This window comes from Equus caballus, chromosome 16, assembly GCF_041296265.1.
Source record: "Equus caballus isolate H_3958 breed thoroughbred chromosome 16, TB-T2T, whole genome shotgun sequence".
Classification (NCBI taxonomy): Eukaryota; Metazoa; Chordata; class Mammalia; order Perissodactyla; family Equidae; genus Equus; species Equus caballus.
In genome coordinates this window covers 47,661,932-47,676,184 of record NC_091699.1, presented here as the reverse complement: position 1 = coordinate 47,676,184, position 14,253 = coordinate 47,661,932, and the positions used below count along the sequence as shown (strand labels likewise).

Below are 14,253 nucleotides of genomic sequence, written 5' to 3'. Positions count from 1 at the left end.
AAGAATACTCAGGGAAGTAAGAAAAAAGAAGAGAATAACCTATAAAGGAGCCCCTGTCAGACTGTCAGCGGGTTTCTCTACAGAAACCTTACAAGCTAGGAGAGAATGGAGTGACATATTCAAAGCTTTAAAAGATAAAAGTCTTCAGCCAAGAATACTCTATCCAGCAAGAATTTCCTTCAGATATGAGGGAGAAATTAAATCTTTTCCAGACAAACAAAAGTTAAGGGAATTTGTAACTAAAAGCCCTCCACTACAAGAAATCCTCAAGAAGGCTCTCATACCTGAAAAAAGAAAAAAGGGAGAAAGGGGTCACAATCCACAGACTAGGGAGACTGGTGGATAGAACCAGAACAGGATAGCAAATATTCAACTATAGCACTAGGGTAAAGGTAAGGAAACTACCAAAGCAAGGACGATCTTATCACTCTAACTACAAATTCGTAACACGAGTTGGAATAAGAAATGAAAATAATTATTTAGGAGGGGAAGAGCAAAGGGTCTAAATCCATATTGGTCAAGTAAGTAAGAGACCACCAGAGAATAGACTATATTATACACGAGATTCTAAATACAAACTTCAAGGTGGACACTAAAATAAAGTACAGAAAAGAGTGACAAATCATAAATAAGGAAAAATCTAAGAAACCCAGCATAAGAAATTGCAGTATTAAATGGGTAGTCTAAAGCACACAGGAAAAGAAAGGCAGGAAAACAAGATAATGAGCGACAGATTGACAGCATTAAGTCCACATGCATCAATAATCACTCTCAATGTAAACGGATTGAACTCTCCAATAAACAGACACAGAGTGGCAAAATGGATTAAAGAACAAGATCCAACAATTTGTTGCCTCCAGGAAATACACCTCAGCCCCAAGGACAAACACAGACTCAGGGTGAAGGGCTGGAGGACAATACTTCAAGCAAATAGCAAGGAAAAAAGGGCAGGTGTTGCAATTCTCATATCAGACCAAGTGGATTTCAAAATAAGACAGGTAAAGAGAGACACAGAGGGACAATATATAATGATCAAAGGGACACTTCATCAAGAAGAAATAACGCTTATAAATATCTATGCACCCAACACAGGAGCCCCAAGATTCATAAAGCAACTATTAACAGACCTAAAGGAAGATGTTAAAAACAACACAATAATAGTAGGGGACCTCAACACCCCACTCACATCAATTGACAGATCATCCAGACAGAAAATCAACAATGAAATAGTGGAGCTGAATGAAAAACTAAAACAATTGGACTTAATAGACATATATAGATCACTTCACCCTAAAAGAGCTGAATACACATTCTTCTCAAGTGCACATGGAACATTCTCAAGGATAGACCATATGTTGGGAAACAAGGCAAGCCTCTACAAATTTAAAAAAATTGAAATGATAACAAGCATCTTCTCCGATCATAGTGCTATAAAGCTAGAAATTAATTACAAGAAAAAAGCTGAGAAAGGCACAAAGATGTGGAGACTAAATAACACACTACTGAACAAGCAATGGATCATTGAAGAAATTAAAGAAGAAATAAAAAAATACCTGGAAACAAATGAAAATGATAGCATGCCATACCAACTCATATGGGATACAGCAAAAGCTGTATTAAGAGGAAAATTCATCACAATACAGGCACATCTTAACAAACAAGAAAAATCCCAAATAAGCAATCTTAAAGTACACCTAACTGAACTAGAGAAAAAAGAACAAATAAAGCCCAAAGTCAGCAGAACGAGAGAAATAATAAAAATCAGAGCAGAAATAAATACTATTGAAACAAAAAAGGCAATAGAAAGGATCGATGAAACAAAGAGCTGGTTTTTTGAGAAGATAAATAAAATTGACAAACCACTAGCCAGACTTACAAAGAAAAAAGGGGAGAAAGCTCAAATAAACAAAATCATAAATGAGCGAGGAGAAATAACAACAGACCCTGCAGATATACAACGGATTATAAGAGAATACTACAAAAAACTATATGCCAACAGAATGGATAACCTAGAGGAAATGGATAAATTCTTGGACTCCTACAATCTCCCAAAGCTCACTCAAGAAGAGGCAGACAATTTGAACAGACCAATCACAAGGAAAGAGATTGAACAGCAATCAAAAACATCCCAAAGAATAAAACCCCAGGATCAGATGGCTTTCCTGGGGAATTCTACCAAACTTTCAAAGAGGATTTAATACCTATCCTTTTCAAGCTATATCAAAAAAGTAGGGAAGATGGAACACTTTCTAACACATTCTATGAGGCCAACATCACGCTGATACCAAAACCTGACAAGGACACCGCGAAAAAAGAGAACTACAGGCCAATATCACTGATGAACATAGATGCAAAAATTCTAAGCAAAATTTTGGCAACCCGAATTCAGCAATTCATCAAAAGGATCATACATCATGATCGAGTGGGATTCATACCAGGGACACAGGGATGGTTCAACATCTGCAAATCAATCAACGTGATACACCACATCAACAAACTGAGGAATAAAAACCACATGATCGTCTCAATAGATGCAGAGAAGGCATTTGACAAGATTGAACAGCATTTATGATAAAAACTCTTAACAAAATGGGCATAGAAGGGAACTACCTCAACATAATAAAGGCCATATATGACAAACCCACAGCCAACATCGTACTCAATGGGCAAAAACTGAGCGCCATCCCCCTGAAAACAGGAACGAGACAGGGATGCCCTCTATCACCACTCTTATTTAACATAGTACTGGAGGTCCTAGCCAGAGCAATCAGGCAAGAAAAAGGAATAAAAGGAATCCAGATAGGGAGGGAAGAAGTGAAACTCTCGCTGTTTGCAGACGACATGATCTTATATATAGAAAACCACAAAGAATCCATTGGAAAACTGTTAGAAGTAATCAACAACAACAGCAAAGTTGCAGGGTATAAAATCAATTTGCATAAATCAGTAGCATTTCTATACTCCAATAACGAAGCAACAGAAAAAGAACTCAAGAACACAATACCATTCACAATTGCAACAAAAAGAATAAAATACCTTGGGATAAATTTAACTAAGGAAGTGAAGGGACCTATATAATGAAAATTACAAGGCCTTTCTGAGAGAATTGGATGATGACATAAGGAGATGGGAAGACATTCCATGTACATGGATTGGAAGAATAAACATAGTTAAAATGTGCGTTCTACCTAAAGCAATCTACAGATTCAACGCTATCCCAATCAGAATCCCGATGACATTCTTTACAGAATTAGAACAAAGAATCCTAAAATTCATATGGGGCAATAAAAGACCCCGAATTTCTAAAGCAATCCTGAGAAAAAAGAACAAAACGGGAGGCATCACAATCCCTGACTTCAAAACACACTACAAAGCTACAGTAATAAAAACAGCATGGTACTGGTACAGAAACAGGTGCACAGATCAATGGAACAGAATTGAAAGCCCAGAAATAAAACCACACATCTATGGACAGCTAATCTTTGACAAAGGAGCTGAGGGCATACAATGGAGAAAAGAAAGTCTTTTCAACAAATGGTGCTGGGAAAACTGGAAAGCCACATGTAAAAGAATGAAAATTGACCCTTATTTTTCGCCATTCACAGAAATAAACTCAAAATGGATCAAAGACCTAAAGGTGAGACCTGAAACCATAAGGCTTCTAGAAGAAAATGTAGGCAGTACACTCTTTGACATTAGTATTGAAAGGATCTTTTCGGACACCATGCCTTCTCAGAGAAGGGAAACAATAGAAAGAATAAACAAATGGGACTTCATCAGACTAAAGAGCTTCTTCAAGGCAAATGAAAACAGGATTGAAACAAAAAAACAACCCACTAACTGGGAAAAAATATTTGCAAGTCATATATCTGACAAAGGCTTAATATCCATAATATATAAAGAACTCTCACAACTCAACAACAAAAAGTCAAACAACCCAATGAAAAAATTGGCTGGAGACATGAACAGACATTTCTCCAAAGAAGATATACTGCTGGCCAATAGGCACATGAAAAGATGCTCATCATCGCTGATCATCAGGGAAATGCAAATCAAAACTACACTAAGATATCACCTTACACCCGTTAGAATGACAAAAATATCTAAAACTAATAGCAACAAATGTTGGAGAGGTTGCGGAGAAAAAGGAACCCTCATACACTGCTGGTGGGAATGCAAACTGGTGCAGCCACTATGGAAAACAGTGTGGAGATTCCTCAAAACCTAAAAATAGAACTACCATACGATCCAGCCATCCCACTACTGGGTATTTATTCAAAGACCCTGAAGTCAGCAATCCCAAAAATCCCATGCACCCCAATGTTTATTGCAGCACTGTTCACAATAGCCAAGACGTGGAAGCAACCTAAGTGCCCATCAACAGACGAATGGATAAAGAAGATGTGGTACATATATACAATGGAATACTACTTAGCTGCAAAACAGAACAAAATCATTCCATTTGCAATAACATGGATGGACCTTGAGGGAATTATGTTAAGTGAAATAAGCCAGCAAGAGAAGGATAATCTGTGTATGACTCCACTCATATGAGGAGTTTAAAATTATGGACTAAGAACAGTTTAGTGGCTACCAGGGGAAAGGTGGGGTGGGGGGTGGGCACAAAGGGTGAAGTGGTGCACCTACAACATGAATGACAAACATTAATGTACAACTGAAATTTCGCAAGATTGTAACCTATCATTAACTCAATAAAAATAAAATAAAATAAAATAAAATAAAGAAAGGGGCTACCTCATCTATGAGATCTTTTGTACAAACCTCATGATAACCACAAAATAAAAATTCAGAGCAGTCATGAAACATAAGAAGAGAGGAAAGTGAGAAACACGTGACAGAAAACCACCAAACTGAAATGGCACACGGAAACACAAGGAGAAAGAAACAATGAAAATATAGAACAACCATAAAATGAAAGATAAAATGGCAGTATTAAACCCTCATGTCTCAGCAATCACCCTAAATGTAAATGGATTGAATCACCAATCAAAAGACACAGAGTGAGTGGATAGATTTAAAATCAAGATCCAACAATATACTGCCTCAAGGAGACCTGTCTTAGCTCTAAAGGCAAATGTAGGCTCAAAATGAAGTGATAGAAGATGATACTCCAAAGAAATGGCAACCAGAAAGAAAGTGGGTGTAGCTATACTTATATGAGACTAAATATATTTCAAGCCGAAAACGATGGTAAGAGACAAAGGTGGACTTTATATAATGATAAAAGGGAAATTCCACCAAGAAGGCATAACATTCCTTAATATAAATGCACCTAACATAGGCCCACCAAGTATATAAAGTAACTAGTAACAGACCTAAAGGGAGAAATTGACAGCAGCACAATAAAAGTAGAGGACTTTAATACCCCCCCTTACATTAATGGATAGATCATCCAGACAGAGAGTTAACAAGGAAACAGTGGCCTCAAATGAAACGTTAGGTCAGATAGACTTAGTAGATACAAATATAATATTCCATCCAAAAGCAGTGTAATGCACATTCTTCTCACGTGCACATGGAACATTCTCAGAGATATACCATATGTTGGGAAACAAAACAAGTCTCCAAATTTAAGAAGATTAAAATCATGTCAAGCATCTTTTCTGACCACAGTAGTATGAAACTAGAAATCAACTACAAGAAGAAAGCTAGAAAAGTCACAAATATGTAGAGACTGAGCAATTATTGGATCAATGAAGGAATCAAAGGAGAAATCAAAAAATGCCTAGAGACAAATGAAAATGCAAACACAACATACTGAAATCTGTGGGATGCATCAAAAGCAGTACTATGAGGGAAGTTTATAGCAATACAGGCCTATCTCAAATAACAAGAAAAATCTCAATCTAACAGTACACCTAAAGGAACTAGAAAAAGAAGAACAAATGAAACCGAAAGTCAATAGAAGGAAGAAAATAATAAAAATCAGAGCAGAAATAAAACAGAATCTGAAAAGATAATAGAAAAGATCAATGAAAGTAAGAGCTGGTTCTTTGGAAAGATTAGAAAATTGACAACCCTTAGCTAGATTCACTAAGAAAAAGAGAAGACTCAAAGAAATAAAATCAGAAATGAAAGAGGAGAAATTATAATGGATACCCTAGAAATACAAAGGATTATAAGAGAATACCATGAAAAGCTGTGTGCCGACAAATTGGATAACCTAGAAGAAATGGATAAATTCTTAGAATCATACAACCTCCTAAAATTGAATCTAGAAGAAATAGAGACTATGAATAGATCAATTACTAGTAAAGAGATTAAAACAGTAATCAAAAACCTCCCAAAAAACAAAAGTCCAGGACCAGATGACTTCTCTGGTGAATTATACCAAACATTTAAAGAGGATTTAATACCTATCCTCCTCAAACTCTTCCAAAAAATTGAAGAGGAGGGGACACTTCCTAACTTATTTTATGGGGCCACCATTACTCCCAAAAGCAGACACAACAGAAAAAAGGAAAATTACAGGCCAGTATCACTGATGAAGGTAGATGCAAAAATTCTTGACAAGATATTAGCAAATCAAATACTACAATACATTAAAAGGATCATACACCATGATCAAGTGAGATTTATTCCAGGGACTCAGGGATGATTCAACATCTGCAAATCAATCATTGTGATACACCACATTAACAAAATGAAGAATAAAAATCACATGATCATCTCAGTAGATGCAGAGCAAGCATTTGACAAGATTCAACATCCATTTACAAAAAAAAATCTCAATAAAATGGGAATAGAAGGAATGTACCTCAGTTTGATAAAGGCCATATATGGCAAACCTACAGCTAACATCATACTCAGTGACAAATTGAAAGCTATCCCTCTAAGAATAGGAACAAGACAAGGATACCTGCTCTCACCATTCTTATTCACCATAGTATTGGAATTCCTAGCCAAGCAATTAGGCAAGAAAAATAAATAAAGATATCCAAATTGGAAAGGAAGAAGTAAAACTGTCACTATTTGCAGATGACATGATTATATGTATAGAAAACCCTGAAGACTCCCCCAAAAAACTATTAGAAATAATTAATGAATTCAGGAAAATTGCAGGGTACAAAATCAACATGCAAAAATTAGTCACATTTCTATACACTTAACAGCTAACTAGCAGGAAGAGAAATCAAGAATACAATCCCATTTACAATTGCAACAAAAAGAATAAAATACCTAGGGATAAATTTAACCAAGGAGGTGAAAGACCTATACACTGAAAATTATAAGATATTATTGGAATCAATTGGAGACAGTATAAAGAAATAAGATATTCCATGCTCATGGATTGGAAGAATTAACATGGTTAAAATGTTCATATTACCTAAAGCAATCTAAAGATTAAATGCAATCCCAATCAGAATCCCAACAACATTTTTCACAGAAATAGAACAAAGAATCCTAAAATGTATATAAAACAATAAAAGACCCTGAATAGCCAAGGCAATCCTGAGAAAAAAGAACAAAGCTGGAGGTATCACACACTCTGATTTCAAAATGTACTAGAAAGCTGTGGTAATCAAAACAGCATGGTGCTGGCAAAAAAACAGACACACAGATCAATGGAACAGAATTGAGAGCCCAGAAATAAAGTTACAAATTTGTGGACAGCTAATTTTCACACAGGAGCCAAGAGCATGGAATGGAAAAAGGAAAGTCTCTTTAATAAATGATGTTGGGAAAACTGGACAGCCACATGCAAAAGAATGAAAGTAGACCAGTAACTTACACCATACACAAAAATTAACTCAAGGTGGACTAAACACTTGAATCTAAGGCCTGAAATCATAAAACTCCTAGAAGAAAACGTAGGTAGTGTGTTGTTTGGTATCAGTCTTAGCAGTATCTTTTTGATTACGTCTCCTTGGGCAAGAGAAACAAAAGAAAAATAAATGGGACTACCTACATCAAATGAAAAAGCCTCTGCATGGCAAAAGAAACCATCAACAAAACAAAAAGACAACCAATTGGGAGAAGATATTTGGAAATCATATATCCAATAAGGGGTTAATATCCAAAATATATAGAGAACTCATGCAACTAACAACAAGAACAAAATAACCTTATTAAAAAATGGGCAGAGGATCTGAACAGATATTTTTCCAAGGAAGGTATATAGATGGCCAACAGGCACATGAAAAGATGTTCAACATCACTAATTATTAGGGAAATGCAAATCAAAATTGCAATGAGACATCACCTCATGCCTGTCAGAGTGAGTATTATTAAAAAGACAAGAAATAAGTATTGGAGAGGATATGGAGAAAGGTGAACCCTCATACACTGCTGATAGGCATGTAAATTGGTGCAGCCACTATGGAAAACAGTATTGAGATTCCTCAAAAAATTAAAAATAGAAATACCATATGATCCAGCTTTTCTACTTTTGAGTATTTATCAAAAGAATATGAAAACATTAATACTAAAAGATAGATGAACCCCTATATTCATGGCAACATTATTCACAATAGCCAAGACTTAGAAGCAGCCTAAGGGCCCATCAATGGGTGAATGGATAAAGAAGATGTGGTATGTGTATATATGTGTGTATGTGTGTGTATATATACACACACACACACATATATATACAATGGAATACTACTCGGCCATAAAAAAGACAAAATCATGCCATTTGCGACAACATGGATGCACCTTGAGGGTATTATACCAAGCAAAATAAGTCAGACGAAGAAAGACGATTACCATATGATTTAACTCATATGTGGAACATAAATAAGCAAACACATAGATATAGAGAACAGATGGGTGGTTACTGGAGGGGAAGGGGAGAGGGTGGGTGGAAGGGATAAAGGGGTGCATGTATTCAGTGATAGATATCAACTAGATTTTGGTGATGAACACAATGCAGTCTATACAGAAATCAAAATATGATGTACACTTGACATTTATATAATGTTATAAACCACTATCTCAATAAAAAAAGTATCTAAAGCACTATAATTTTATGTATTCTACTTGTCTTTTTTCAATTGTCTGTATTAAAATAAGCATGTATAAATACTAAAATAAGAAATCGTTCAAGTTTTTCGTAAATAAAAAGGCAATTTCTCATAGCCTGTAAGAGCCCATCCAGAATGAATCAGATTGGTTCATTGTATCAGCTTGATCTTAGAGACTGCTCACTTAGCCCATTTTTATGAGAATGCATGTGGTTTTTCTTTATTCTTCTTGATGCTTCTCTCTTCTTTTGCACTACAAGTAAGGACTGCATGAACTGGTGGTCAGCATCAGTAGTGTTCCTAAGTCTGTAGGTTATTGCCTATTTTCTAGCTTATTAGGACTTTCAACCAAATAAGGCCAAAATAAAGCAGGTCACAAAGAGAAAGAATTTTGTATGGAATTTTGGAGTTTTTGCTCTAAATTGTTTTAAGCCATAGTCAAGACTGAATAGTTCCAGTTAGGTGAAAGTAGACAAAATGGGCATGTTGACTGATGGCGGGGAGACAAGTACTCTGAAACCTGGGCAGGAGTAAAAGGTTTTCAGGGTTAAGGTACTTTGTAGCCTCTCCTCTCTATTGCCTGCCTGCCCCTGGCCCTGCTTTCAGGACCAGGCAAACCTACATTTAGACTCCAGCTCCACCTCACTCTCCTCATCAGTAAAATGATAATACCTATCTTATAGGATTATGAGAATTAAGTGAAATAAAATATGGGAAAATATCCCAATCATCATTTGCCTATAGTAGGCAATCTTCTAAAAATACAAACTTACAGGTGTTACAAACCATCTAAAATTTCTTGGATACTTTTTTGAGTTGCTCACCATGGAGAAAGATGAGAAGAAAGTTGGGTGAATACCCATCAGAAACACAGAAATCAAGAAGATACGGAGGTATTAGGGAAGAGGCAAATAGTAAAGTGTGCTCTGATACATGAGTGAATAAGAAGAGTATTTTGAACTCTCTTTGTTGAGCAGAACCTGCACATCTACTCTGGTGCTTCTGAATGCTTGGAGATCCCTTGGAGAATACCAAAACCCTCTCATCCCTCTGACTTATTTCTTGGGTAAAATCCCTGGACACATAGTATTGAAGTGCTGCTTCATTGCCTTTGCTTGTCGTTTCCTCTGTGGGGGAAGTGGACTGCCACAGAGGCACACAGACTTCTTCTAGATCACAATCCCTCATGCTTCTTATGATTGAGGACAAACTATTGACATCAGTAATAGTGCTCTAAATATTTATTTGATTGGATATGACATAATCATACCTCACTGTAATCACAACTCAGATTATTTAATAAATGCTTACATTTATAACTTTTCCTTACAAAATATCCTAGTGTTTGGTTAAAATATGCTGATAACACCACATCCACTTAGTTTCAGATGACTTGAGTAGCTCATTGGGGCATTCTGGAAAGGGAGTTTGAAAGGCCAGATAGGAGGTGATAGCACTGATTCAGAAGAGAGATGATAAATGGCTGAACCAAGAGCATGAAGAGAAGGGGTCAGATGTGGCAGATTTTAAGATAACAAAATTTGTAGGACATAGCAACAGCTAGAAGTGTTCTGGTTTAGTGAACTAGTGTGTTCCACTCAGTGAGAGGGAGTCTCTGGGAGCAGACAGGTGAGGGAGAGATGATAAGCTCCCCTGTGGCCATGCAGGTCAGGAGCTTAGCATGCGTCTGTGCTGGAGACACTATTTTGGGGCTTGGCAGCTTCTGGTGGTGATTGAAACTATGGAGTAGGGTGGGATTGCCCAGGAAAGCTTGTAGGGTAAGAAAGAAATGGGCTGAAGGTAGAGTTGTGAAGACCACCAATAGTTAAGGGTGTGCAAAGCGGGAGGAACGGCAGCAACAAGCTATCTGTTGCCAGGCATCTGAATTATATGTGAGTATGTGTGTATTGGGTAGAAAGGTACATGCGAGTGAATAATACACATTGTTCACTGTCGATGTGGTCAAGAAAGCACCAGCTCCACTGTACTGCCAAGGAGCCAGTGAGTGTTTTGTTGGAGAAATAGTAAAATTACACCATATATTGGAGGGAGGGAGCAAATTTCCAAGACTCGTCTTTTGAAATGAGAGGAGTATGTTATTTATGACAAACTGTAGTCAGATTTCTGTTAAAGTAACTACTGATCTTGCAAACCTAGAAAGTGACAAAAATCTGACAGCAAGACATGCCTTTGAATCCTCACCCGCTGGGCACTTCTCTGATGTATTGACTGGTTGGAAGAGATGAGACAGTGTGCATGTCAGACAGGAAGGGCTGGATGTGCTGCTGCCAGCACATCTCACTTTTGATTTCCAACTGAGTTGCTAAATCACAAGTGATCATTTTAAAGACCACTTTCCCCCTTCCTTTGTTGGGAAAGAATTCTGCAAGCAGGAAGTTATCCTCACAGCTCTGAACTGTGAGAACCTCATCTTTGACAATTCTTTGCAACATCTCTGCATGAGTGAAGCTTATTTATACTGACTAAGGAGTCCGAACAGCCACTGATTGAGTAACAAAATTAAGGTAGTGACCATCCTCCTTTATCTCTGAATCGTCACTATACAAACCTTTTATTTAGAAACCAGTTGTGCTTCACACTGTTGATGGCACATGATATAACTCTTACTGGGGTTTCTTCTTGGAAGTGGCTGTGCTGGACCGCACACTTCTGAGTAACCATGGAAAGATTCTGTGGGTTTTCCTTTGTGTGTGGGTCCTGTTTTCTGGGGTCAGTGGGTTTGTACCTTCCAACTGAGGAAGGGCTGGGGTGAAGGCTATGGGGACTCCCAGTGTCACATAAAAATTTTCAAGAGAGGACCTAAATCTCATTGCAATTATTTCTTTGAGGTGTCTGCATTAGGATGAGGAATTCCTAGTCTCTCTTCCTAAGCTATACCAAATGGTTGCATGGTTGCAGTCCTTTTGGAATTTCCCTTTAGAGGGGAAGACTAAAATGTCAGGAATTAGAGGTGCAGTGTTGCTCCTCCATTCTCTCTTTTGTCCCAATCCCAAAGTCCCTAGGAAAGAACTTAATTCTTACATATTTAGGCATCCAGCCTTCTCTACTAAGTCTTCCTTCCCCTTGACAACAAAGACTTTCACAGTGAACCAAACCTACTACTCTTCCAAACTTTTCTTCTTATCTTGGTCTGGCTGAAATAAAGCCACAAACAAATATCTAGATTACCCTGAGCTCAGCAGGGTTTTCCTCTAGGGCTAGTATAATGACATTGTAAAGCCAGTATGGAAGTTTCTAAACTTGTAAGTAGTACTTGTCGAGAAAAACTGTTTTTTTCTGTATCAGAAAGTTCCCTCTGGAGCCTAGTTTTGTGCGTGTGTGTGTGTGTGTGTGTGTGTGTGTTTGTAAGGGACTAAAAAGAAATTGTCACATGGGAGAGTGCTACTTTAGAGAATAGGATATTTTGCCACTTAAAAAATATTTATAGAGATTCATTTTAGAGATTCTGTTCTTTCCCCAAGTGTAAATCTTCTGTGTGCCTTATACAGAAAAGAAGCCTTGCTAAATTTGGTAGAACATACATTCATTTCTTTAGGAAAGAGAGTTTGAAGTTTCCCTTCAAACTTAGTGTTACACAGTGGGACATCAGACCAGATGTTTAAAACCCTTGAGAGTCATAATGTCTGTCCTTCTGTTGCAGGTGCAACAACGAGAGTGAGTGGTCCCAGATCCACGAGAATATCATCCGCAAGTCCAGTGCCAAGTACTCTGCCCCCAGCGCCAGCCATGGTGATGTACTTCTCTGGCTAGAAGACTTTGTGTTACATTTGTAGTCACTGATCATACACACCTAAATTGATTTGTATCGATCAGTTGCCATACATAAAGTTCAGTTCCCTACAGACCTTTATTCTCCTGTTCAGGCACTTTCTATTCTTTCTTTTTGTGATAATTTGAGACCTTCCCAAATTATTTCCCACCAAAATACATTTCCTGATTTTTTTATGACGGATTCATGTGCTTTGATAGGTAACCTGAATTCCAATTTAAATCCAGAGTGAACAGAAGTGTTGCAGCATTTGTCACATTGTGAAGTCTGTGTTTTCCTGAACAAAGATTACACACACAGCCCCCAAAAAAGACAAATATTAATATTACTTTTTCTATTCCTATTCAGTGTTAGCATCACCAAGAAAGCCTGACACTAATGAGAATCAATGATTAGTCTGCCAATATCTAGTTATTCTGGAACTAGACTAGAAAATCTTTATTTCAAAGCAGCTTTCTTTCATCTTAGCTCAACTTCTTTTCCTTTTCCCTTCTTTTCTTTTAAAACCCTGTTTAAATAATCTCCATCTAAATCCTGTGCAATTCTACCCACTAGAAAGATTATATTTTCTCAATTGAACTTTAATTTCTTGATTAAATTAGAAGTGCTATTTAAAAGCCTATGAACTTTTATATACTTTTGAAGATAGCTATCAAATTTACATAGAACCGTGTTTCTCCTGACAGTTTTTACCTCTAAATTATTTCATAACTTCTATTACATAACCTTCTTCGTGTTAACTTTCATAGACTTGTTGTAAATAAAAAGTTGGCCTTAAATAGCAGTGTAAAGCCACTATAAGACATGGCAGTTTTCCAAAGTTGCGGAGAACTTTTTTTTTCCCTGTCAGGGTCAGCAGATATTCAGCTAGGAGGGTCCTCAGAGCAGCTCTACACCAGAGGCTGAAAGTTTGAGACCCTCAGCTGGGAGTACTTGATTCCTCTACAACCTTGTAGCATGGGGGTCCTCAGGGCCGCTCTCACTATTTTTTTTTTTTTTTGAGGAAGATTAGCCCTGAGCTAACTACTGCCAATCCTCCTCTTTTTGCTGAGGAAGACTGGCTCTGAGCTAACATCCATGCCCATCGTCCTCTACTCTACACGTGGGACACCTACCACAGCATGGCTTTTGCCAAGCGGTGCCGTGTCTGCATCCGGGATCCGAACCAATGAACCCCGGGCCACCGAAAAGCAGAACGTGTGAACTTAACTGCTGCGCCACTGGGCCAGCCCCCTGCTCTCACAATTTTTAAGTAACTGTTTTCACTTATGTATGTGCCTGGATGCCAGGGAGCTCCATGCGGTGTGCTTGAAGGGGAAAGGGAGTTCATACTCCTCACCTAAAACTAGGCTACAGCAAGTGTCAAATAAATCTTGTTTTTTAAAATACAGAACAGTTACTAGCAATTTTTTAAACTACTGTTCACATCACTATTTGTAATGTTCTTTATTTACTTAGTTGATTTATAAGGAGCTACCC

General features: G+C 37.4%; 1 protein-coding gene across 38 annotated transcripts in view; it reads left to right on the top strand.

Annotated features, from left to right (window-relative positions):
• DOCK3 (dedicator of cytokinesis 3) overlaps positions 1–14,253 on the top strand; it is a 437,902-nt gene that overhangs the window by 316,530 nt on the left and 107,119 nt on the right. For all 38 annotated transcript variants that reach the window (XR_011426887.1, XR_011426886.1, XR_011426884.1 and 35 more), the window contains one exon: positions 12,646–12,734. Coding sequence is in view for 34 of the 38 variants with exons in the window: in XM_023621222.2 (XP_023476990.2) it covers positions 12,646–12,734 (89 nt within the window). In the remaining 4 variants the exon portion in view is untranslated. The remainder of the gene's footprint in view (positions 1–12,645; positions 12,735–14,253) is intronic.